This window comes from Cibotium barometz, chromosome 25 (genome assembly GCF_041138505.1).
Source record: "Cibotium barometz isolate CiBa-2024 chromosome 25, ASM4113850v1, whole genome shotgun sequence".
NCBI lineage: Eukaryota > Viridiplantae > Streptophyta > Polypodiopsida > Cyatheales > Cibotiaceae > Cibotium > Cibotium barometz.
Genome location: NC_141070.1, coordinates 22,496,217 through 22,518,864, shown reverse-complemented (window position 1 = coordinate 22,518,864; position 22,648 = coordinate 22,496,217). Strand labels below are relative to the sequence as shown.

The window sequence follows — 22,648 nt, the reverse complement described above, 5'->3', positions numbered from 1 at the left end:
TGTAAGCATCGCTTTTAAAACACACTGTTTTTAAAGCATAAATACTTCAGATTGAATATTGAACAGAAATACTCACTACAAGATTACCTTATTCTTTCAAGACATTTAGAGGCGGCGTCAAGCCGACCGAGTTCCCGCAATGCCGTGCCTTTGATCAGATTACCAACAGCAAAATTGTCTTCGGGTTCTTCTGGTTCATCCTGGATGAGTTTAACCCGAATTCAGGTACATTAAACCATTATGACTCACATAACACGTTCTGAGAAAAAGATGTATATTATTACTGCAATCAATCACCTCATCATCTGCACTAATAAGCCATGACTGATGAGGTTCTGGTGGTAAATCCACTTCTAATTTGGTTTCCACTGAACTTGATGACACCTCAAGTGTACTTTCGGCTTCATCGAGAATCTGAATGACTCTTTCAAGCTCATCATGGGGCATCTGCACAGGGGGTAAAAAAAAATTGAAGTCTTCAGAACATGTCTGAACAGCTAATCCTACCGCCTCAACTACCCTGCCAGCGCCATTCGGCCAACAAGAGCCACACTTTCGCACATGCAGAAGGTGGTGCTACCACCAGGGTATATTAGTAATTATTTAAGGAATCCAAATCTACAAAAATACCTGTGGAAATGAGTTCCATAGATAAAGAAACTCGATACCACTGATGCAGCCTTGAAAACTCCTTACGCCTGCCTCGGTATCTAGAAAATGATCCTTCACCTGACATACAGATGAACATTATTTTAAAAACCTCTCTCTCTCGTCCTCCCATCAGCAACTCACCAAGGAGGATTGGGGGAAGTTATGCAGACAAATGATTTGCATCAGCCATTCACAGTGTGGAATGTGATGCTCGTGGAGATTCAATGGAGGCTGTCCTGAATCAAGAGGAACATGATGTTGCTTTTGAGAGCTGCCCTTTGCAAGGAATATGGACATTCATGATAAATAGCCCTTGGCTGTAATTCATGCTCTAACAGTATGTAAAAACAGTTTGTAAGGAGTTGAATTTATAGTTAAGATGGATCATCAGAGTTCGAGGTATTTTCTTGCCCAAAAGAAGCTTTTGGAAAAGCATACGAGGATGGCCAACTTTCTTTCCATGTTTCATTTTCAGATTGTACATACACCAGGAAAGAAGAATGTTGTGGCTGATGTATTGTCCCAAAAACCATATCTAGCTACAGTTTTAGTTGCCTCACATCAAGACTTGTCTTTGATGCCTCGGATGTAACATGAGAATGAGGATTTCACAGCCATATGGGCTGATTAGCAGTCCTGGACAGCACATGCATCTTAAGCGATCAAAGAAGGTTACCTTATGCATGACAACCGTCTATGTGTAGTCAAGGATTTGAGAGAGAAAGTGACGGATGAATGCCATGTACCTCCATATGCCAGTCATCGTGTTATTCTGAACACGATAAGACATGAGCAAGAGGCATTTCTTTTGGCCTCTTCTCTCTCTCTCTCTCTCTCTCTCTCTCTCTCTCTCTTTCATTTTGTTGGGATGACAGAGGATACCCCATACAGGTACTCCGATTTGTCTCATAGGCCGAGTTCGGTCTTTTGGAAGACGTTAATAAAATCTTTCTTTCTTTCTTTCTTTCTTTCTCTCTCTTCATGATTGGTCCCATAGACCCTTTGGGTCTTCTACACACGATGTTCCTTGGACCTTGGGTCATCGTGCTATTGTATTCCTGAGGATGCTACTTGTATTTGTAGCTAGAAGTCTTTTTCCATGTTTTATTTTTCTATTTTACTAGGATCAGTGTAACACTGGGATACTTTGAAACACCTTTTTGTCTCATAGACCCTAGTGGTCTTTTGAAGACGTTAATAAAACTCTCTCTCTCTCGGAGTGGAGATCAATGTCGCAACACACACATAGATGCAACAAGCAAGGAGAAAGAGATGAAAGCACAACACTCAAAGTAGATTCATGAGAATGAGTGAAGTACAAGTGAAATGACATGATAAGGTCACTTACACACTCATAAGAGTGCATACATATGCTCGAGGGAAAAAACCTCCTAAAGAGGGAAAAAGTTCCTCAGCCCATTATTAGCCTATGTCCACACATCACTACCATATAAATGCTATAAACCTCCCATGAAGTGATGATGTGAACATGTACAAGGATCATGTGGCTAATCGATCTCCAAGTGGTAATAAGCCCAAAGCTTTGCAAAAAGCTTCGAACCTCTCTCGTGAGAGAGCCTTCATGAACATATCTGCCACATTGTCGCGTGTAGAGACATGAGCTAAGCTAATCTCTCTTCAGTGAGTCTCTCCTTGACATAATGATAATGCACCTCAATGTGCTTTGCGCGAGCATGAAACACTGAGTTCCTCGCAACAGCTAATGCAGTTTGGCTATCAATGAAGATGGAGGTGGGGAACTGTTGTCCAACACAAAGATCTGCCAAAAGGTGTCTGAACCATACACTCCACAATCGCTATAAAAGTTGGCCTGTACGCAGCTTCACAGCTCGAAGTGGCCACTGCTTCTTGCTAGCCATGATATACATGAATCACCAAGGTGGAAGAAAAAGCCACTAGTGGACACTTGTGTATCATAACATTTAGCCCAATTAGAATCACTGAAAGCATGCAACAGAACATTTCTTTAGTATAGAATAAGCCAATGGACTGAGTGCCCTGCAAGTATCTAAATACTCACTTGGCACCCTACCAATGCTTACTTGCAGAACTATGCATAAACTTGCTTAACTGGGAGATCCCAAACTGAATGTTTGGCCTCATATTACATAGATAGATGAGACACCCAACAGCCTCATGATAACGTAATGCATCAAATGATTCACCTACATCCTAGAGAGACTAAGCCTAGCAACTATCTCTTTTGATGTAGCAACATACTTACTCTCTTCAGGACCAAACCGTGTAAGTAACCTCTGGATGTACTTTGATTAAAGCATGCAAAAAACTTTTCACTTTGCCTTAAACGGATACACCTAGGTGTGCTTGGAGTACTCATCAATAAAAGTTACAAAGTAGAGATATCTCCTGATTGATGGTGTGCTCATGGAACTACATATATCACGTTGACAACCCTAATTGATCCAGCTTTTGGAAATGATGCGCATTGCATCTTGCCCAAAATGCACCCCTCACATACGTGTTTGACAGGGATCTCAAGCTTTGACTCTAACACCATCTCTTGTCTTTTAAGGTGCAACAAACTACCAAAATTCAAGTGACCAAAGCAAGCATGCCATAGCTCCGCGTCACTTATAGCACATTTGGTAATGGCCTCGCTTCCGACAGTAGTTGCATTTATCTTTCTTCTTAGACTTGTCACCCCCCAAAAGACTAGGCTGATTCTGCCTTTGGCTTATAGCCACTCTGAGAAAAGGCTTTGACTCTACCTTTTTGACTGACAGCAAATGCCTTATCTCCCACATGCATACTAGTTTGGTTTTGCCGAGATTGCTTTTCTTGCAAGAGGACACTCCCCTGAGATGCATGCAAAAATCTTATAGCATGCAAACAAGCCTCGAAACAAAACGGAAACCTGCGAAAACTTTGTTAACATAGATAACATCACACTATATGGTATACCTTCTCCACCTAAGTGGATAGCTCAATTTGAGACACTACCATATAAATGCTACACTCTGGAGTCTCTCTTCATCCTTTGTTTGACTCCAGCTGTTTCTCCCTCGACATAGCCCTAACGCCAAGCCCGGGGGGGGGGGGGGGGGGGGGGGGGGGGGGGAGAGAGAGAGCATGAATGCACATCATTAGGGCATATAACCCCCTTCGATCATTACGGAGTTCCGTCCCCATGGCAGCCTAATCCAGTCATGACACTTCTTCGATAGTACAAGCCCCACTCTAACCTCCAGTTCCGCATTGAGGGCTGACCGGGACAAAAGTGGCACATCGACCCTCCCCCTCTTGAGGTTATGGGGGCATTACATCCTCGCGCTTTTGTCTTTGGAAGAACACACCCCTGGCACATATTTAGTGGGATCCCGGTGAGTGTAGTTGCCATGACCCTCCTCCAGACGACCCTCCCATCACCCTCTTTGAGTACTCGGTCTTTCTAGGACGATGGATTCTTCTGCAGCAGATTGATGGCACCTGCTCCGCCTCTGCTCACTGCAGGCCCAGGGGATCCCGACTACCTTCCTTGAAGATTTCTGGCAACACCTTTGGCACATCTTCTTCCCCGCAAGCTTTTCTTCCTATTTTCTGTCGTTTCTAGCTCATCGAAGCCTTGTGGTGGGCACATGGCTCGCAATCGCGGGATGGCCAGCAATGTAGATGCGACGGTCCAGGTGAGTCACAGTAGCCCGGCAGGCAAAGGTTGACTCAGCACTATTTTATGAGGATAACAGAGGAGGCAGCCCTTGTGCTCTCACACCGTGGCATTTCAATGGTGTCAATGGCCACAGCCCCTGTGCGACATTGGACCCTGGAGACCAGCACATGCCAGCTGAGAGCTCATATGCAGTTTGGTCACTAGGCACATCTGGCATGTGCGCCGTAGTGCGATCATTGGAGGTGAGCATTCTCCTCTAATGGAGACTGTTCGCGCTTTTAAGCTAGATCTCATCTGCACTCTTCAGAGGCACCTGGAGTGCTTGATAAGGGACTTGGAACGCATGAAGAGAATGCGGGCCGTTTTCCACTGCACCTGGAGAATCGGACCCTTCTATTCCAAAGAGGAGGGCATATTCACCTGGCAGTACAAGTCACCAGTTTAGCTCCCCCCCAAACCCTATGACGTAGCTTCCCTTCGAGAGCGGCCAGCCATGTAGAGAGCTCCCCCTTTTTTTCGTTGTCATGGGCAAAATTGTATTACGCCATGTGGTGGTTTTCTCTTAACTAATAGAAGGATATTTCTTAAGGGAAAAAAAGGAATTGAGTTTGGGAGAGCTGAGGGCAATCCATTGGAGGCACAGCTATGCACATTGTACAAAACTGGAGAGATTGAGACAAAGGAACATTACGTGTGTAGACAGATGCCCAATCTACCATGAGATACCCAAGAGGTTTCACTGCCTCTTTCAAGATAGTTACGGCCCCCTCTCATAGCTGATGCCATGTGGAGATCAAAGATTGGCAAATTCTTAATGGATCTTCGTTGTCATCAAAAGAAACTAATAAGGTAGCACTCAGGGCGGAAGGACCATAAAGATGGAAGGACCATAAAGGCAATTCTCAAACCTCCAGCACAAGCTTTTGTGGGCCCCATTGGGTGACTACATCAACCATCATGATACGTACCTAATACTAATCCTCGAGATTAGGGCCTAAATCTCGCTGGGTTAGGGGAGCCTAAGATTAGGGAAACAAGCGGATACGGGTGGCTAAGGCTCATTATTAATAAATCTATGTGAAATGGCGATTTATGATTGGATGGTTATCTATAGCAGTACTTACCACTGTATATGTGAGGTGTGAGCGATTATCATGAAGGACTAACATCTCGTTTGTGATTCCTTGGGAGGATCTTACACATCACCCATGCTCGCTCGAGCCAAAGAAAGCACAAATGTCACAATGACCCTCTTGCACCACGCGGGGGAGTCACTAGAGAGAGGACGTAGTCACTCTAGAACCAAACGTCCCCATCCTTGAGATCTAGCCCTTCCACTTGCCAACCACACATCGAGGACAACCTCAAATGCCGTAGGGATGTACCACCACAGGAGATGAACATTGCTACAATATAAACCTTTCAGGAGGAGGATGAATTTGATCAGCATTCACTCTATAGAGGTCCACGTACTACATGTGCCTGTTTTCATGGTAAATGGATTTTTTTCACTCTGAATTCCACATATTCATGGATCATGACGTATCCATTCTTAGTCTCGTAGACTCTTTGGGTCTTCCACAGATGTTTGATACACAAACTCTCTCTCTCTCTCTCTCTCTCTCTCTCGCACTTTGAAGACATGTATGGCTGACCGCGAAAAAGACATCACAGAAATGCAAAACACTTTGGAATCATGTAAGGCAAAAGTGGCTGCAGGTGAGAAGGAAATGCATTCATGGGCTGAAATCGCCAGTGCCACAAAGAAACAAATTGAGAAAGTCAACCCATGGATTGAGGTAGTAAAAAAACAGAAGGATACACCAGTCAATAAACTAGAGGTGATGAATGCTACATTGGAAGAGGAAGCCAAGAGATGGGCACTTGCCTTACATGTACGTGTAGTTGGGTGGGAAGATAAGGGAAATCCCCAAGAGGATGCAAAAGCTCTTGCAACAAAAATTGGAGGCACTAATGTACCCATTACCGGAGCATGGCGAGTAGGTAGAGATGAAACCAGGGCGAAGATATTGATCTTCAGGTTTGGTGACTTGGAGAAGAAGAAGGCCTTCCTCTCCAAAAGGATGGCCCTTAAGGGGGAAAAGATTTATTTGGATGAGGACGTTACACCGGCACAGATAGCACACCGGAAGGAACACATGCCGTGTGTGCTTGAGGCAAGGAAAGAGGGGAAATGGGCGGTATACAGAGATGGCCGAGTCATCATTACGGAGAGGAGGCCCGCTTGACGGTGCGCAGCCTATGAGACCTTGCGATTCACGGTGTGGAATTGCAACGGACCCCCTAGAACAGATGCAAGTACTTTGAGGATACTTTCAGACACAGTGATAATGCTATGTATATGGAGACCCATCAATGCACAAACAAGAGGCTTCCTGACGTCCGGGGTTATAGATGGGAGTCAGTTTTCCGCCCTCAGCCACGCACAGTGGGAGGTACCAGAGGATCTGGAGGAGTGGCGATACTTTACAGGGAGGAGCTTCTTGACAAAATACATGTGGTACATAGAGATGCAGATGCAAGGTACATGTGGGTCCGAATATGCAGAGGGGGGCTCCGCGAGCTATATGTGGCGGTATGCTACTTTCCCCAAACCCACTCCAGGTTTGCACCATTAGGAGAGTCGCCCTATATACCACTATATGATGATATCATGAGGTTTGCCAGCATGGGAGACATTACTATTGGGAGACTTTAATGCACGTACAGGCTTAGAGCAGACAGAGTTGTATGATACTCAAGAGGCTATGTACCAGGAGGAGATCACGACAACAGAGGATGTAGGGTTGCAGAGATCAGCACAGGATGAGGGGGAGATTACAGATTATGGCACACATTTTCTCACACTCGAGAGTGCACATGGGTTGGTCATATACAATGGCTTATCGAGATGGCAAGGATCAGATGCTCTCACACATTGGAACTCTAAAGGGGGAGCGAGCACCGTGGACTACTTGATGGGATCTCCTTCATTGTTACCTGATGTGCGGGGTTTCACGATTTCCAGTAGGCCCATTGGCATAGCAGCCGATCATACATACCTACTAGTTTCACACTAGTAGGTAGACCCCGAGAGATGGGCCAGCCACTCATCTACCTAGGTACCCGAGATATCAGTTTACACACGAGACAGTTGGGGTTTATCGAGATGCAGTATCTGATGGCTTGTTCGCTTTAGACCCGCATAGCCCTCTGGACGAGATCACGAGAGGATTGGCAGGTGTACTACATGCATCCGCCTCATATGCGTTTCCCTGCACTATTATCCCTTCCTCCCACCCCCGCAGCACTACCCCACAGAACTATTGGTATGATGATGAGTGTCGTGAGACACGAGCACAGCTACAACGTGAGATTGCCATTGGGTCTCACACGCATAGACAGGCTAGGATGATCTTTCGGCACCTTGTGTGGATGAAGAAACGAGCCTATCTGGCTAAGTAAGATCCTTATGAGAAGGATTGTTAGCAGGTTTAGAGTCAACTTTGTTGCTATTGGAACCCTTAGATTGCCATTTTCCAGAGGAGGAGATCTACCAACTCTTCCTGGGGAAGGACAGCAAGAGAGCATGGAAGATGTTTTAGGAGAGACAGCCTAGTACTCCGATTATTGCACCTGAGGCATGGCATACTTATGCTAGAGAGCTATATGATGCACCAGGACAACCCCCCACCCCCCCTCCACTGGGAGCTAGACCGGCTAGCAGCACCTTTTTCACTATGCGGATGGTGCTAGATGCGATAGATAGATTACAGAATGGAATGGCACAGGATCATGATGGGGTAGTTGGAGAGCACTTTTCATATGCACGAGACACTTTGGCCCCGCTCATCGTACATGTGTTTAATCGTGCCATTTGTGAGGGTTTCCCGACAAGCTGGACAGAGCATATCATTGTACCACTCTTTAAGAGTGGGGACCCCATGGTACCAGGCAACTACAGGACGATCATGATTAGTCATTACTTGGCCAAATTATATGGCTCTATATTGGAGTTGGAGCTGAGCCGATGGGCAGAGAGGCATGGTCATCAAGCACATGGACAGGCTGGCTTCAGGAGAGGATTTACTACCTTGGATCACATATTGACACTTCGGGCACTTATTGAAGAGGGCAAGGCACAGAAGAGAAGGATATACTGCTGCTTTGTGGACTTCCGCAAAGCCTTCGATACCGTACCACGTGCTAGGCTTATGCACAGATTGCATGACATTGAGGTACCCGAGGATATGCAGTTGGGGATATATGCTTTGTATGAGTCTGTTATGACAGGCAGAGTCCGAGCTCCAGGCGGACTATCTGATAGGGTGACTAGCACGATAGGGGTGAAGCAGGGATGCCCGTGATCGCCCACCCTCTTTGGACTGTACATTGATGCGGTCTTTGATTATGTAGATAGATTGGGAGGCCCAAGGGTATGCCTAGCAGGGGTGTTGATACCCATCTTGTTATATGCTGATGATATTGTTCTAATCTCAGACTCTCCGGAGGGATTACAGAGACACCTAGATGCATTACAGGCTTTCTATGCGGATAGAGATCAAACAGTGAACCTTGGGAAAACCAAGGCTATGGTGTTTAACACCACACAGGCATGGGTGACGAGATCAGAGCCTCAGTTCACTTTCCAAGGGGAGCCGGTAGAGTACGTCAGGTCATATGTCTACTTGGGAGTTACTTTCACAGGACCGTGTTTCTCCTTGAAGGAGGCAGCAGCAGCTAGATTAGCTCGAGGGCATGCATCCTTGGGGGCACTTGAGAGGCAGTGTGCACACATACAGTTTCAGGAGCCACGCGCCAAATTGTGGCTATTTGATACACTTGTCACACCGAACCTCCTGTACGGAGCTCCAATTTGGGGACCTAGTAGACATCACAGATCTCAGAGAGGGATAGATGAGGGATGGAGGCAAATGGAGAGACCATTGATTTTGATGATTGCCCACATGATTCGGAGCAAATCGTCAGTACCACATGAGATTGTTCGGGCTGAGCTGGGTGCCCCACCAGTAGTAACCGAGGCCCTATTCCGAGCAGTTACCTTTTAGAGCGGCTATGGGAGCTCCCTCAACAGAGGTACTCTCGATTGGCATTGACCTCATCCATACAGTTGGCAGAGGATGGAGATACTCATTGTTGGTACGCTCAGATGAGATCATGGTTTGACCTACATGGTTTGCGGATAGAGGCACTACCACCCTTTCAGTACAGTCTGGATTGTCCATTTTTGGATCTCACCTGCTCAGAGCAAAACCGCGTGATCAGGATGGATATCATCAGAGTGGACACATAGAGGACATGGACTAGCCCCCTTGAGCCCTTGGGCACAAAAATGGCTCATTACAAGAGCCATTTTCTACACCTCTCACCGGATGATTTTATCACCCGCCCGGCGTACATGGATGTACACCTATCACATGGGATAACCTCATCACACCAGCTGCGGATTGAGACAAGGCGATATGTGCATTCGATCGTGGATGACTGCATTTGTCAGCTATGCTACCAGGAGGTAGAGACAAAGGAACACTACATTTGTCGATGTACGGTCTATTATGAGATCCGAGGGAGATATCACTTCCTCTTCCGAGAGGGTTTTGGGCCGTTACGCAGGGTCATGGAGTTTTAGGATCAAAGATGCTTGGGATTGTTTCTACTTGAGCTCAGGAGACACAGAGAGACCCTCTTGGCAGACAGGAGGCCGAGCCATGATGTACCTAGACAGAGGACCCTGACAGATTTCTTCGGCACCAGCACCAGCAACCCAGCCCACACACCTCTTGATACCTCCTCCATTGGGCCATCAGGGCACCGACCACGCTCCTAGGGAGTCACCACTGATAGAGCAGTTATCTTATGTCGTGCTTGTCGGCCACGCCCACCAGGATCCTGACCACCGCATCCTCACCATCGCCAGATCAGAGCCATTATTGCTCGGCATCGGAGGCGCCTACCTTGCTTCTACGACCTCTCCATTCTAGACAGCCCCATGGCGGAGATACTTGATCTAAGGAGAGGGCAACACTTCAACTGATTAGCATACATGGATCTACCTGATATACATTTTTCAGTATTTTTATTTTCTACTCAGTATCATCTCGGAGTCTTATAGTTCTCTTCTTATAACTGTAGGACAATCAGTTTATTGTACCTTTTAGTCTCATTTAGTTGTTCTCTTTGATAAGACACCAATTTCAGATGTACTCTCAGTTTTGGTCTCATAGGCCACTATGGCCTCTTAGAGACGTTAATGTATCATTTCATTTCTCTCTCGTAGCTTTAGTGACTAGTCTTTGTTTTCTTTGTACCATGATGAGATTATATGGACACTATTGTATCACTTTTGGTCTCATAGACCCACAGGATCTTTTGTAGACATTTAATATAACTTTTTTTCTTTCTTTTCTCTCTTACGCACACACACATGCATGCATGCACACATTAGAAAATTGAATAGCACCAATGTGTTATATATGATAATGGGTGCATTATTTTTCTTTTTTAGAGAGATTTCCTTATCTATACTCACCCACCCCTGTGTGGACCCTCCAACCGCACCGGGCCCGGATTGTAGGCAATCAGATTTCAATACATTGACATTAACTTAAAATTTTTAAAAAATTGCCATCAGGTGTTATATAAATAGTGATTAGTGTAATGGATTTCATTTGAATAGTACTCATACTCATACATAAATTTAAACTGATTTGTGCAAGAAGGGAAAAATAGAAAATTTTGCATAGTCAAAAACTAAAACAAGAAAATTTAACTATTCTTTCTCCCTCTTGCTTCCTCTTAAAATTCTGACCTTCCTTGAGACATATTGTTCTTCTGCCAACACTCGTCCCGACATTGTTCCTCTCATTAACCCTTGAACCTGCAACAATGACATTTTATTTTTTCCATTTTACAAGCCGAAGTACAAATAAAACCTGTAAACAGTTAAAACATTAGCTTCCCAGATCATAGTTGCATGAAACAGAAAAGGAAAGAAATGGCTTGAGATTAGGGAACAAAAGATTACGTAGTATACATGAAACACGAATTTGTAATATTGAATAACAATTATGGAAAAAGCTGAAAAAATAGAGGAGAAATGCTAAGTCCATCATTAATAGGATACAAATTTGTAATATTGAATAACAATTAGGGAAAAAGCTAAGTAAAGGAGAAATGATAAGTGGATCATTAATAGGAGGCAAGGAAATTTGGGAAAAAAAACTTGGAAGAAAATAGTTGCAAGGAAAATCTTGAGAGGAGATCAGGAAATGGGAATTGGAAATGGAAACAGCATTTCCACATTTTTGGCTAGGAAACAGCTGCTTTTCCTGTAACTGTCCCAAATCAAATGTTAATGTCAAGATTTCCACATAAAAATACCATTTCTCTCGAGTGTACTTTAAAGAATTGGCGCCTAATCACAGACCTTACCAAACTTCTCAGCAGCATCACTTGCCAAACCTCGCATGGAAAGGCAAACGCCCTGCATTTATTGAATTAAATCAACAACAAATAAGGAAAAAGTTAATTATAACAATGTCTAGGTCTTCAAAAGAGTGAGAAATCCAGATTATACCACTAAATTTGAGGGATGTTTGCCACTTACTACACAACTAATCCATTAATTACATGCAATCTTCTTTTACTCTTTTGAAAGATATATTGTAGGTTTAGTTATAAGCTGCCAGATTGGTCCAAGTCTTTTTAATTTTTGGGCCCGATTTGCAGCACGTTTTTTTTTTGGGGGCAAATATGATTCAAACCCGGGTTCCTACCCACTAAATCCAATCCCCTCTATGGCCAGCATACATGCCCAAGGACATTTGCAACCTTCTCTACAAAGAGATTCAGAGGAAAAGATAAAATACTGACATGCATGTAGGCAAAAAATGCTCGAGACCACACACTGTCTTTCTCCAACTCTTCCCAGCACATTTGTGCATCCTCCCACTGTTCCAAGTACACTGATTATTACAAAACTCTATAAATTTGAACTGTTGTAAGGTGCTTGAACCTGAAAGTTTTTGTGTACAACCTTAGCATCCCCTTACAGAACATTAGCACAGGAAAAGTGTGGGTTGACCAACTCACTTTGAGCTTCAACATGTAGCTTACACCTAGTTCATAGATCCAAGCGTGTCGCAGCTTGAAGAATTTCGACTCCGGAGTCAGATGTAAACCCTGCACAAATCACAACATCCAGAAATGAGTTTTCTGTTCAAAGCATAGTTCAGGTAGCTGGGCTAGGCATGCAAATGCAGGCAGTGCTGCGATTGAATCATCAACACATTGTTTAAGGAAATATCACAAAGCACAAGAGGCCTACACGAGGATGGCCCACCTTATTAGCAGAGAGTAAGGGTGAATCATGTATTATCTTGGGATCCATTGCCAAGGCATGGGGACAAGGCCAGTGGTACATTAGGAGGATTATGTTCTTGACAAGCCTCACAGATAGCACACAGCCATATATGCCCCCATCCCACTAAGACATGGCAGGTTGCAGGGATGGCATGGCAATCTGACAGTCCCTGTGATTCACAACGAGAGATGATCAGCAGCCTCACTGCTCTCAGGCCAAGTATCAAGACCAATGAGGGTCTATCATCACCACCAAAAGATCAAGATGTAGCCTCCCTCAGTGCAATCAGGCATAAAGGGAGCCACTTTCTCCTTTTTGCCCTGCATGTTGATGTGTATCTTGTATACAAGAAAAATGCCGGTTGTTTATATGCACTTTTCTTGAAAAGAAGGGGAAATCAGCTAATTTTCCACAAGGTTTTTACAACAAAATAAGGGACAGATCCTTTGTCAGCACCAGGGAAGGAAAAAGAGCCGGTGAAGCTGGATCTCCCCCAAACCCCCCTCCCCCAAATAAAAAACTAGTAAGGCTGCCCTGCCCCTTGCATTCATGCCCAGCTCATTCCTGTCCGCCTCTGCTCTGCTCTTTTTTTGCCACTTCCACCCCTGCCCTGTTCGTTTCTCTCCAGCCCTGCCACGCATCCCCCCACCCCTCCCCCCGTTCTTTTCCACCCCTGTCAATAACGCTTGGACGAAACCCACTTTCTGCAACACATGGAAATCCAAACTTCCAAGCAAGTGCTTTGTTTGCTGGGGAAGATGGGTCACCTAGTACGGCTATGCCCTTAGCACTGCACCGATGGCAGACACCCACGTGCAACAGTGATGACCTAGCTGTGAAGTGGTCCAGACATCTTAAGGCCTCATGGGTGGTTCATATATATGCTCCTCTCTGTAAGCTCGGGGGTGGTTTGGCAGAGCGAACCTATGGTTGGGATAGAGAATCCATGACTGTGAGTCCCTATTGGTCAAGAGTGTTCTCTCAACAAATCTGAAGGGTGATGGCATGCGTCGTTTGTATGTAGAGCGTTGGGGATTACACAGTTGATATCAGAGCCAATGCTTGCATCAAACACCATGTGAACATGCCATCTAGGGCTGTGTTTCTAGTAAATTACCAATCTTGTTGTTTGCTTGATTTTCTTCTGTTTAAGAAGAGGCAGTTGATGGTAAGCTACACAAGCTTATGTTGGAGATTAGGGTAAATCAAAAGGTTCTGCAAGAGTGATTAGCAAGAGGACATGAGATGAACTGAAAGATTAGGCATACTCAATCATTATAATTATGCTCCTTTTATGGGAGAGACCCCCCTTTACAAGGTGCATACATATGCTGCCACCACATATGAACGTATCAAACTATGATGTGTCCCTAATAGGTGTCACTTTGCCACATATCATTGCTTCATAAGATCCTTTTAAGAGGTTCCCACACACTAGTGGCTGTTCACACACACTAGAACTGCCTTATTTTAAACCTTGAATTAGGTGCCAGTTTACACAACCACCTAACACCTGTTTATTCCCACATTCATCACTACAAATATTTAAATATTTAGCATTCCTCCCCATAGTGACAATGTGGCTAGAAATCCCCCTCATCATGGGCTATGTTTGCTTCTTCTTCTTCTGGCTCTGCTGCTTCTTGTTGTTGGAGGTAGAGGTGGCAGAGTTTGCCGAACCTTCATCAGCTTTCAACTTGGCAAGTCTCTTCTGACACTCATTGATAGTGTCCCCGCTTGTGGCAGTGATGACACTTTCCTTTATTTTTCTTGGTGTCACCCCCACTTTGCCTTGGCCCTCAGAGTTGATGTCACGTGCATCCCGCACTTGGATGCCACGTGGACGTATCCGTACAGCAGGTGTAAGACCTGGAGTGGAACTTGGTCCCTTGTGAGCCCCAGTCCGGGACGAGTCAGCCAAGGTTCCACTCTAAGCGTCCAAGGTCAGGTGTACAAGTCCCGTACATGGTCTTGGTCAGGTGTGCAAGTCCCGCACATGAAAACAATGCTAGTCCATACTGTGTGAGTGACCCTTTGAAATGATGTACAGGTGAATTGGGCTATGCTTGGGACACCAGTCGTAGGTTTAGGTCTTGTAGTATACTTGGTTTAGGGTATGTCGGCATGTAGGCAAAGGGGCATCCCTGTGGGCCACCCCAAAAAGGGTTTAAGGCCCTTGCCTACAATCGAGGGTAGCCTTGTGGGCCACCCTAGGGGCCAAGGAAGCCCATGGCCAAGCCCAACAGCCCAAGAAGGGCTGGGCATGCTGTCAACCAGGCCTGGAAGGCCTGGGCAGTGAAGCGGCCAGGCCTAGATGGGCTAGTAGCCCAGTCGGTCAGCCCAAGAAGGGGAAAAACCTTGGTCGGCCAGCCCATAAGGCCTTGACCAGCCAGTCAGCCATCCATGGAGGGCCAACCCAGCAGGCGGCCAACACTTATGCAGCCTGGACAGCAAGGGCAGCCAACATGTGAAAGGCGCTTAATTAAAAGGGCTGGAAAACAGGTCGTGGAGAGATTGAAACAGGCCGACTCCTTCTAAAGCAAACCGACCATCAGATTTATTGCCTATATAAGCATGGGCCAGTCAAAGGTCATAATCATCTCATATTCACAAAGTGCTGAAGGTATTCAAGGGCCAGAACAGCCAAGGGGATTCCCAAGCAAAGGTGGACTTGAAGGTCAAGAGTCAGGGATCTTAGGCTGGAGATTTACAGCCAGGTTGTGCCTACAGATATCAAAAGGTATTGTGGACCTTTCCATGTCATTGAGGTTATCATTTAAGTATCAATAAAGTAGCTAATAAGCTTCAACTTCCTGAAGAAGTCCAGATTCATCCCACATGTGAGTCGGTTGAAATTTAATTGATATCAAGGGGATTCTCATGTATCTATGGATAAGTTGGCTCAAATGGAAGATTTGACTAGTCGCATACCATTGGAACCCGAATGAGTTTTCGAAAAACTTGAAAGACGTCTCCGAAATCATATATGGAATACGTAATTGATCTTCTGGTAAGGTAAATAAAACCAAGGATGATGACTCATGGTAAAGTACAAAGGCTCTAAAAAGGCATTTCCCCAACTTCAACCCCAACACAGGGAGCTATTAAGGAGGGAAGTATTTACAACCCTGAAGGTGTAACCAGGGGTTAGCAGTCACTTGTGCAGAGAGGGAGTTATTATCCCATAAAGATGGGGGGACTAATAATAGCGAAAAGCACTATATAATTGAACTAGGGAGCTCATAACTCATGACAAATGTCCTGTGTGCGGCCTAGGACCTAAAAATCTAGCCCAAAGGTGGGGATTGTTGAGCTTTGTAGGCCAGTACCACATGATATGGGATGCAAGCGGTGGTGACCTAGCTGCAAAGTGGTCCAAAGATTTGAAGGACTCATTTGTGGTTCATATGTCTGCTCCTCTTAAGCTCATGGGTGGTTGGCGTGGTAGAGAGAATCTATGGTTGGGATGGAGAAGCCGTGACTGCAAGTCTCTATTGGTCAAGGCTGTTCTCTAAGTGGATGGAATGGGTGATGGCATGTGTAGTTACTTGCAGATCGAGTGGCTCCCCTTCTCATTTGCATGGTCCTTCAACACGCCAGCCCCACTCCCATCAGGACTTTGGGGGTGCAGATCTCTCTTTCCCTCATGAGTGTTTTCTATTTCCCTCTTAGTGTTGAATCAGACAAAGAGGGGCTGCCCCTTCGTGGACACCACATGATGGGAACGGCCAGGCATCTCCTCCTCCAGCCTTGCCAGTATTCCAGTCAGGGCCCTGATTAGACAAACATGGTTTACAGCACATATGGAACTGGACTAGTCTGCCCACTGATGGTCTCTCTCTCCCACCGGACTTTGGTCCTTTACCTAACGTTCCCGCAAATCCTATAGATACCAACACTCTTCAATCCCTAGATACTCATACCTTGGACATAGTGACTAATCTAGGAAGGGGGGTTGCCCAAGGACTAAGTGAGTCCCTACCCACCACAAGAACACTCACTCACGGCCTCATGGACCCATACAAAAACACGGCCGTATAGATTTCCAAAATCATGGGAAAATATGATGGAACAATTGATCCTGTTCAATTCAATTCATACAAATGTTTGAATAGAGATGCGATGCGAAGCCTTCGGAAATCCAAACTGCCCCACTAGGGTACATGCGGGGTCCACAAGTGCATCCACTAGACCTCAGATTAGACGATTGTAACAGGGCTTCCAACAAATGCCCAATGGACATACCACACTCTGAGAGAATCAAGAGCCACCTAAAGGGCCTCCGCTCTTGCACAAATGACCACCACTCCCTGCCCAAACCCTTAGTAAAGACCTCTCTCCTGTTGTGTGGGTGGCATCACAGTAGTCTGAGCTACAATTAACATCAATCCTTCTTGAAGTATCATTTGAATCATCCTAATGGGCGACAAAATCTTTCAATGACAAAAGCTTACCGCATCTAGCTTTAGAAAGCTCTGAATAGAGCCATCTAGATCCCCCTTTAGACGTTGTAAGCGACCTCTGTAAAAACTGCAATCAAGCCAAAGCAATTCTAAATGACTCTGATACATCAATCTATTCATAAAAGTCTTGAACAAAAAACCCAATTGTTATGTGAGCTATCTTTTCAAAATCTTTCCTAGCTTACATCCCTAATCCACAATGCAAGCATTAGACCATCTTAAATCTACGCCAAAATCACCTTAAGAAAAAGCTATCCGGATACTTCTTATCAAGTACACAGAGTACTTGCTCAGCAGACTGCACATGCTGTTGCCGTTCCTGCATCAACAAGGTCAATTCAGTTTTCTGCTATGAATGCAATATCCACCACTACGTAAAACACTTGTGAATTGCAGCTGCACAAGAGTCCAAAGACACAGCTTTTGCATGTCAAAACTCAAGACCATGGTTCGATTCACTAAAGTGCAGAAAAGGCTCATTGTTCCAACTTACATAAGCAGCCGTCTACACGAGAGCAAGACTTCGCAGCATAGCTTACCACTTGTAAATTGTAAGTGTGAGTGTTTGTCTGAGGTCAGCAGCTGAAGGAAGTAAAGTTCTTGGGTTACAAACACAGGCTAGGGACTCACTGACGTGTAGCAAGGGGAACACATTGAGTTCTCATTTACAAACAGAGACCATGGAATCACTGATGTGTAGCGAGGGGGACAAATTATAATATGGGTATATGAGCATGGTTGGTTCAGATTGGGAGCCCCGAATTCCAAGGGTACACAAGGAAGGGAGGAACAGATAATGTTATGCCATGCTATGTTGTTTTTCAATCTTGCTTATTGCTAATCAACTTTTATCCATTAGTAAGCTTAATCCTTTTCTCTAATCACGCTTAGGGCTTTGCCTCCTGTGTGTGCATGACTATCATGCATGGGCTTAGCTTGCTAGGAGCCTGATACACATGGTTAGAAAGCAAAAAACAGGGAAACAGTGAACAGTGGAACGTGGTTGAGGAATACCTGAGGAATAGAGAAAAAAGCAGGTAAAATGACATGGTATGACAGCAGCAACCTGCAAAGGGGAAACTAGAGCTCATCAAAAATCAAGTTTTTAGGGACAGAAAACTTAATCATAAAGCCTGCCTCTTGTCCAAATTTTCCAAGAACAGCTTACAATCTGCTCAAGTAGGCCTTGCCATGGCTACATTAACCCCATACACCCAACCCTCTATCCTTCTCCCTCTCATTAAAATTAGAAGTTTTTTCTTTTTTTTTCCTTGCGTCCTTGTATGCTTTCTAAGGTCTCCCATGTATTCTTTGTTTTGTTTTAGTTTGTTGGGAAAGCTCAGGCCTCCCTGGCTAATGATTCATCTATAGGTAGCTCGGACACCACGCCAAAGCTTGCCCTTGGTGCTAGTCCAAGAGACCTCCTCCAATGCCCCCCTCCCTCCGGTCCTAGCTTAGACCTTCATCAAGGGGTAGGGAGAGAGGGAGGCGCTCAAGAATGTGAGCACCAAGACTTGACCGCACAACGACTCTACCACTGGAGACTGGCAGAACGTTGGCCCGTTTTATAAGGCCTCCATTCGACTTTGAAAGCTCAACCTTGTTGCCACGTGCACAACGCTGGCAGAGTACATGAGGATTCGTTCTATGAAAGAACTCTTTTATTAAGTCTTTGTAAACTTGGATATATTCCAGCTTTCTAAAGGTACACACACCCACATATTTTTTTTTGGGTAGAAGACTATGTTCTATTGCGTCATTGTACAAAGGAAGAACTTCTCAAAAAGCAGTCACACACATAGTTACCAGGAGTTTCAGAAACGCTTGATTTGAAACAGGTTTCAAAAAGGTTTCAAAAGTTTCATATTTTTTTGCAACGTCCAAAAAAAGTTTCATACAAAAAATGCAAAAATATATATATTTTTCAATATAGAATATACATGAAAATATGTATTTAGGCCATGACCAAGGCTCAAGTGTCCTTGTTGAGATGGTCAACTAGTCACTACCAAGCAAAAAAGGAATGTCAAAAAAAAAAGTTTCATACAAAAAATGCAAAAAATATTACTTTAGAATATACATGAAAATATGTATTTAGGCCATGGCCAAGGCTGAAGTGTCCTTCTCAAGATTGTCGACCAATCATCGGCAGGCAAGAAAGGACATGCGTGTGCAAGTCGTGCAGCAAGCAACAAGAAAAAATGCGCTTTGGAAATGCATATGTATGAAACTGGCATGTAAGGTTTTTGGGTCTTAAAAATTTTAGGTGAATAAAAAACAAGTTTCATATTCTAAAACAAGTTTCGTAAAAGTTTCGGTCGGTTTCATATGATTTGAAACGGGTTTCGTTGCTACTATAGTCACACAAGCTAAAAGCACTGAAAAAACACCATCATCTATCAGGTGGATGGAATCAAACAAAGACTGACGCAAGGATTGACGAAAGTAGGGATAGCGTTCAATCCTTTTGGAATGAAAAACCAACTGATTTCTTGCATGCCAAATTGTCCATAAAGCCCAATATCTAGTCCAAATTAGAAAGGGCTAAGCATGATCCAATGTAGAAGGCCACCTACCAAAGAGCCAAAAAAAATCTGGAGAAGGAATACCCTAGAAATCTAAGCCAAAGAAAATGAGAAATTTGGCGAAGGAAACTTTTGGTCTGTGAACAAGACCAAAGAAGATGCATCACTATTTCTTTTATGCAAGGGCAAGAAGGACATTTCGGTGCAGCTATGTGTCTTTTTTCAAGAAGTTCTCCAACCGGGAGCACCATCACCATAAAAACAATCTACATTTGAGCGGCAATTTACTGTGCCAAATTTTCTTCAACTTTTGTTTCCACCAACGAGTTGTCTAAGTGAGGAGCCAAATCTTATTAACTCGATTGACAAACCAAGGTGCAAGAGCAATCAACCTGTAGGTCAAAGTAGCCACAACCTGAGGGAAAGAGAATCTAAGATAAGGTCTAGGATCTGTCCTGTGGAAAATCCAATCCTCCAAACTTTCACCATCCGGAACCGTAAGAGGAGCAAAAGGCTGCAATTGTTCCTGTAATATATGCCATAAAGATATGTTGTGCATACCCAAGTGCAAATGGCTTTGAGCTCAAGGAAATGACAAAACATTTCCTTCAACGACATCTTGGCAAACCCGAATACCTTTTGTAGAAAGAAAGTAAGCTTGCCGAGGGAAACGGAGAGCCAAAGGAGTAGGGAATGCAAGTTTCCAAAAGATATTATCTTGTCTCGAAGTATTGCCAGTCTCAAGATGTCTACCCGACCACTAAATATATTGTAGAACAAGCTTCCAATCTGCAAGGAGACAAGAGACATAAGGGCATCGAGCAATTCTGCGCTCCACAGAGCCAAATAAAAGTTCCCAATGAATTAGCTGCCATTTGCCAAATGCATCTGTATTCACATCAAAGCAAAGAGCTGCAATCATAAGTGTCCAGGGTTACTGTTGCGCAATGAAAGTCGGAAACAAAGTGGCTTTGCATGACAAAACATGATAATGGATATTCAGAATATTAAGCCTTCCATGCATTTTTGGCAAGCATATGAACTCATACTTCAGAGTCCCAAGGTCTTCTTATATTGAGAATTTTTCCAAAAGAGTTCAATGGTTTTTGTCATAAATCCAAAGATTTGGTTTTTAGACCATGCTAGAAGAGGGAAAAAGAACTGAATGTATGCCATCAAAATCGATTGAACTATTCTCAATCTGACATCGAGTGGCCAAGTAGACAGTTTCCAATATTCCAATTTAATCATAAGTTTTTGCAACACCCAATCTATAGCATCACGAAGTGAAAGATTCCTGAAAGATTCCATCCCACATGATATCCCAAATGTCTGACATGTTGTGCAGGTGATATGATTTGCCTAGGCCATAGAATGTTGTGCCATTGAACTTCATTGAGAGCCAACAGTTTTGATTTTTTGAAATGGATAAAAGACCTATTGCCAATCCAAACATATGCAGAGTTTCATGAGACATTATAGATCTGATTGTATATTCTGACGAAAGAGTCATCAACATATTCCTGAGCAAGGTTGTTAGAGGCATTAGGTACGAGACGGGTATGGTACGCGCCTCGAAAGACTCGTATTTTTTAGAGACGTTAGAGGCATCTGTTATCTTATTTATATACATATTATATATATATATATATATATATATATATATATATATATATATATATATATATATATATATATATAGAGAGAGAGAGAGAGAGAGAGAGAGAGAGAGACTGCCTTGAGCAAGGTTTAAGCCTTAAGGAAGGGAAAGAGTGTGTATGAGAGAGGGAGAGACTCGAGAGAGAGTGTGAGAGTCTTGAGAGCTTAGAGGGGCCCTTATAGTCCCTGTCTAGAGACTCAAACGCACAGAAACCGGCAAATCTAGAAACGATCAAAAAAAAAAATCAACTATGCCAAGACGCCTCGAATGCCTCGGAAGACTTGTACGCCTCGAGCGCGCCTCGTAAACAACTATGTATTTGAGCAACCAAATGATGACCATCGGAGAGACGAAACCCATGTAATCTACTAGTCTCAGTAAGCTTATCCATATATGTTAAGAAGGGATGAGTAGCAATAGCATAGAGCAAGGCACTGAGAGGGCAGCCTTGTCGAACAGATCTACCCAAAACCCATGGAGAGGATAAGCCTTTTCCCAAAATGCATCTGACAGTGCTATCTTGATACAGCCCAGTAAATTGTCCTGCATTTTTGGACTGAAGCCCAACTTTGCCATGACATCTGCATTGTAATCCCATTGGACCGTATCAAAAGCCTTAGCAATATCAAACTGCAGTAAGAGCACACCTTGCTTGGTATATTCTCCATATTCTATGCCAACATAGACGTGAGGAATGTTATTTGTTATTTGTCTACAAGGCACGAAACCATATTGCGCTGGATGGATACCCCTATTCAAAATGTTTTTGAGTCGATTAGCGATCATCTTAGTGATCAATTTATAGATCACTGGCATGAAGGTAATAGGGTGCCAATCAGAAAGTATTTGAGACAAATCCCTTTTTGGCACCAATCTTATCAATCCCTCCTGCCAAGTAAAAGGCATGATGCCCAAATTCCAAGCTTCATTGATCATAAGCAAAAGTGATTCTTCCAGCATACACCACAATTGCAAAAAGAACTCCCAGTTAATCTATCCCATCCTGGAGTCCTCCATTTACCGAGTGCCTTTAGTGCCCTGTTTAGTTCCACAACTGAAAACATGGACTCCAAATCAACCGCTTCATCCATATTCACAATGTTAGAAATAGAAGACAGAAGCTCCTCCCTAGCCCTACGAATATTAGGAGTCATCTCGGGTGGTGTTGCAAAAACATGCTGAAAATGTGTAACACATTCATGCTCTAGCTAATATATGTCCTATGTCCAATTGCCATCATCTTTCATCACTCTAGATATACATTGTTTTTGTCTGGAGACATACAAGCTTTTGAAGAAAGCTTTGGATGAACAACCC

At 44.1% G+C, this 22,648-nt stretch overlaps 1 protein-coding gene across 2 annotated transcripts in view; it reads right to left on the bottom strand.

Annotated features, from left to right (window-relative positions):
* The window catches only part of LOC147624348 (uncharacterized), an 80,712-nt gene that overhangs the window by 1,377 nt on the left and 56,687 nt on the right, over positions 1–22,648 (bottom strand). The window contains exons 7-17 of one of the 2 annotated variants that reach the window (XM_086819328.1): positions 18,161–18,212; positions 17,386–17,465; positions 17,138–17,213; positions 12,413–12,502; positions 12,194–12,271; positions 11,753–11,804; positions 11,346–11,398; positions 11,130–11,198; positions 631–729; positions 298–447; positions 88–200 (exon numbers count right to left, since the gene is read on the bottom strand). In XM_086819328.1, coding sequence (XP_086675454.1) covers positions 88–200; positions 298–447; positions 631–729; positions 11,130–11,198; positions 11,346–11,398; positions 11,753–11,804; positions 12,194–12,271; positions 12,413–12,502; positions 17,138–17,213; positions 17,386–17,465; positions 18,161–18,212 — 912 coding nt within the window. Of the gene's footprint in view, positions 1–87; positions 201–297; positions 448–630; positions 730–11,129; positions 11,199–11,345; positions 11,399–11,747; positions 11,805–12,193; positions 12,272–12,412; positions 12,503–17,137; positions 17,214–17,385; positions 17,466–18,160; positions 18,213–22,648 lie in introns of both variants that reach the window. The other variant, XM_086819330.1, reaches the window with a different exon arrangement.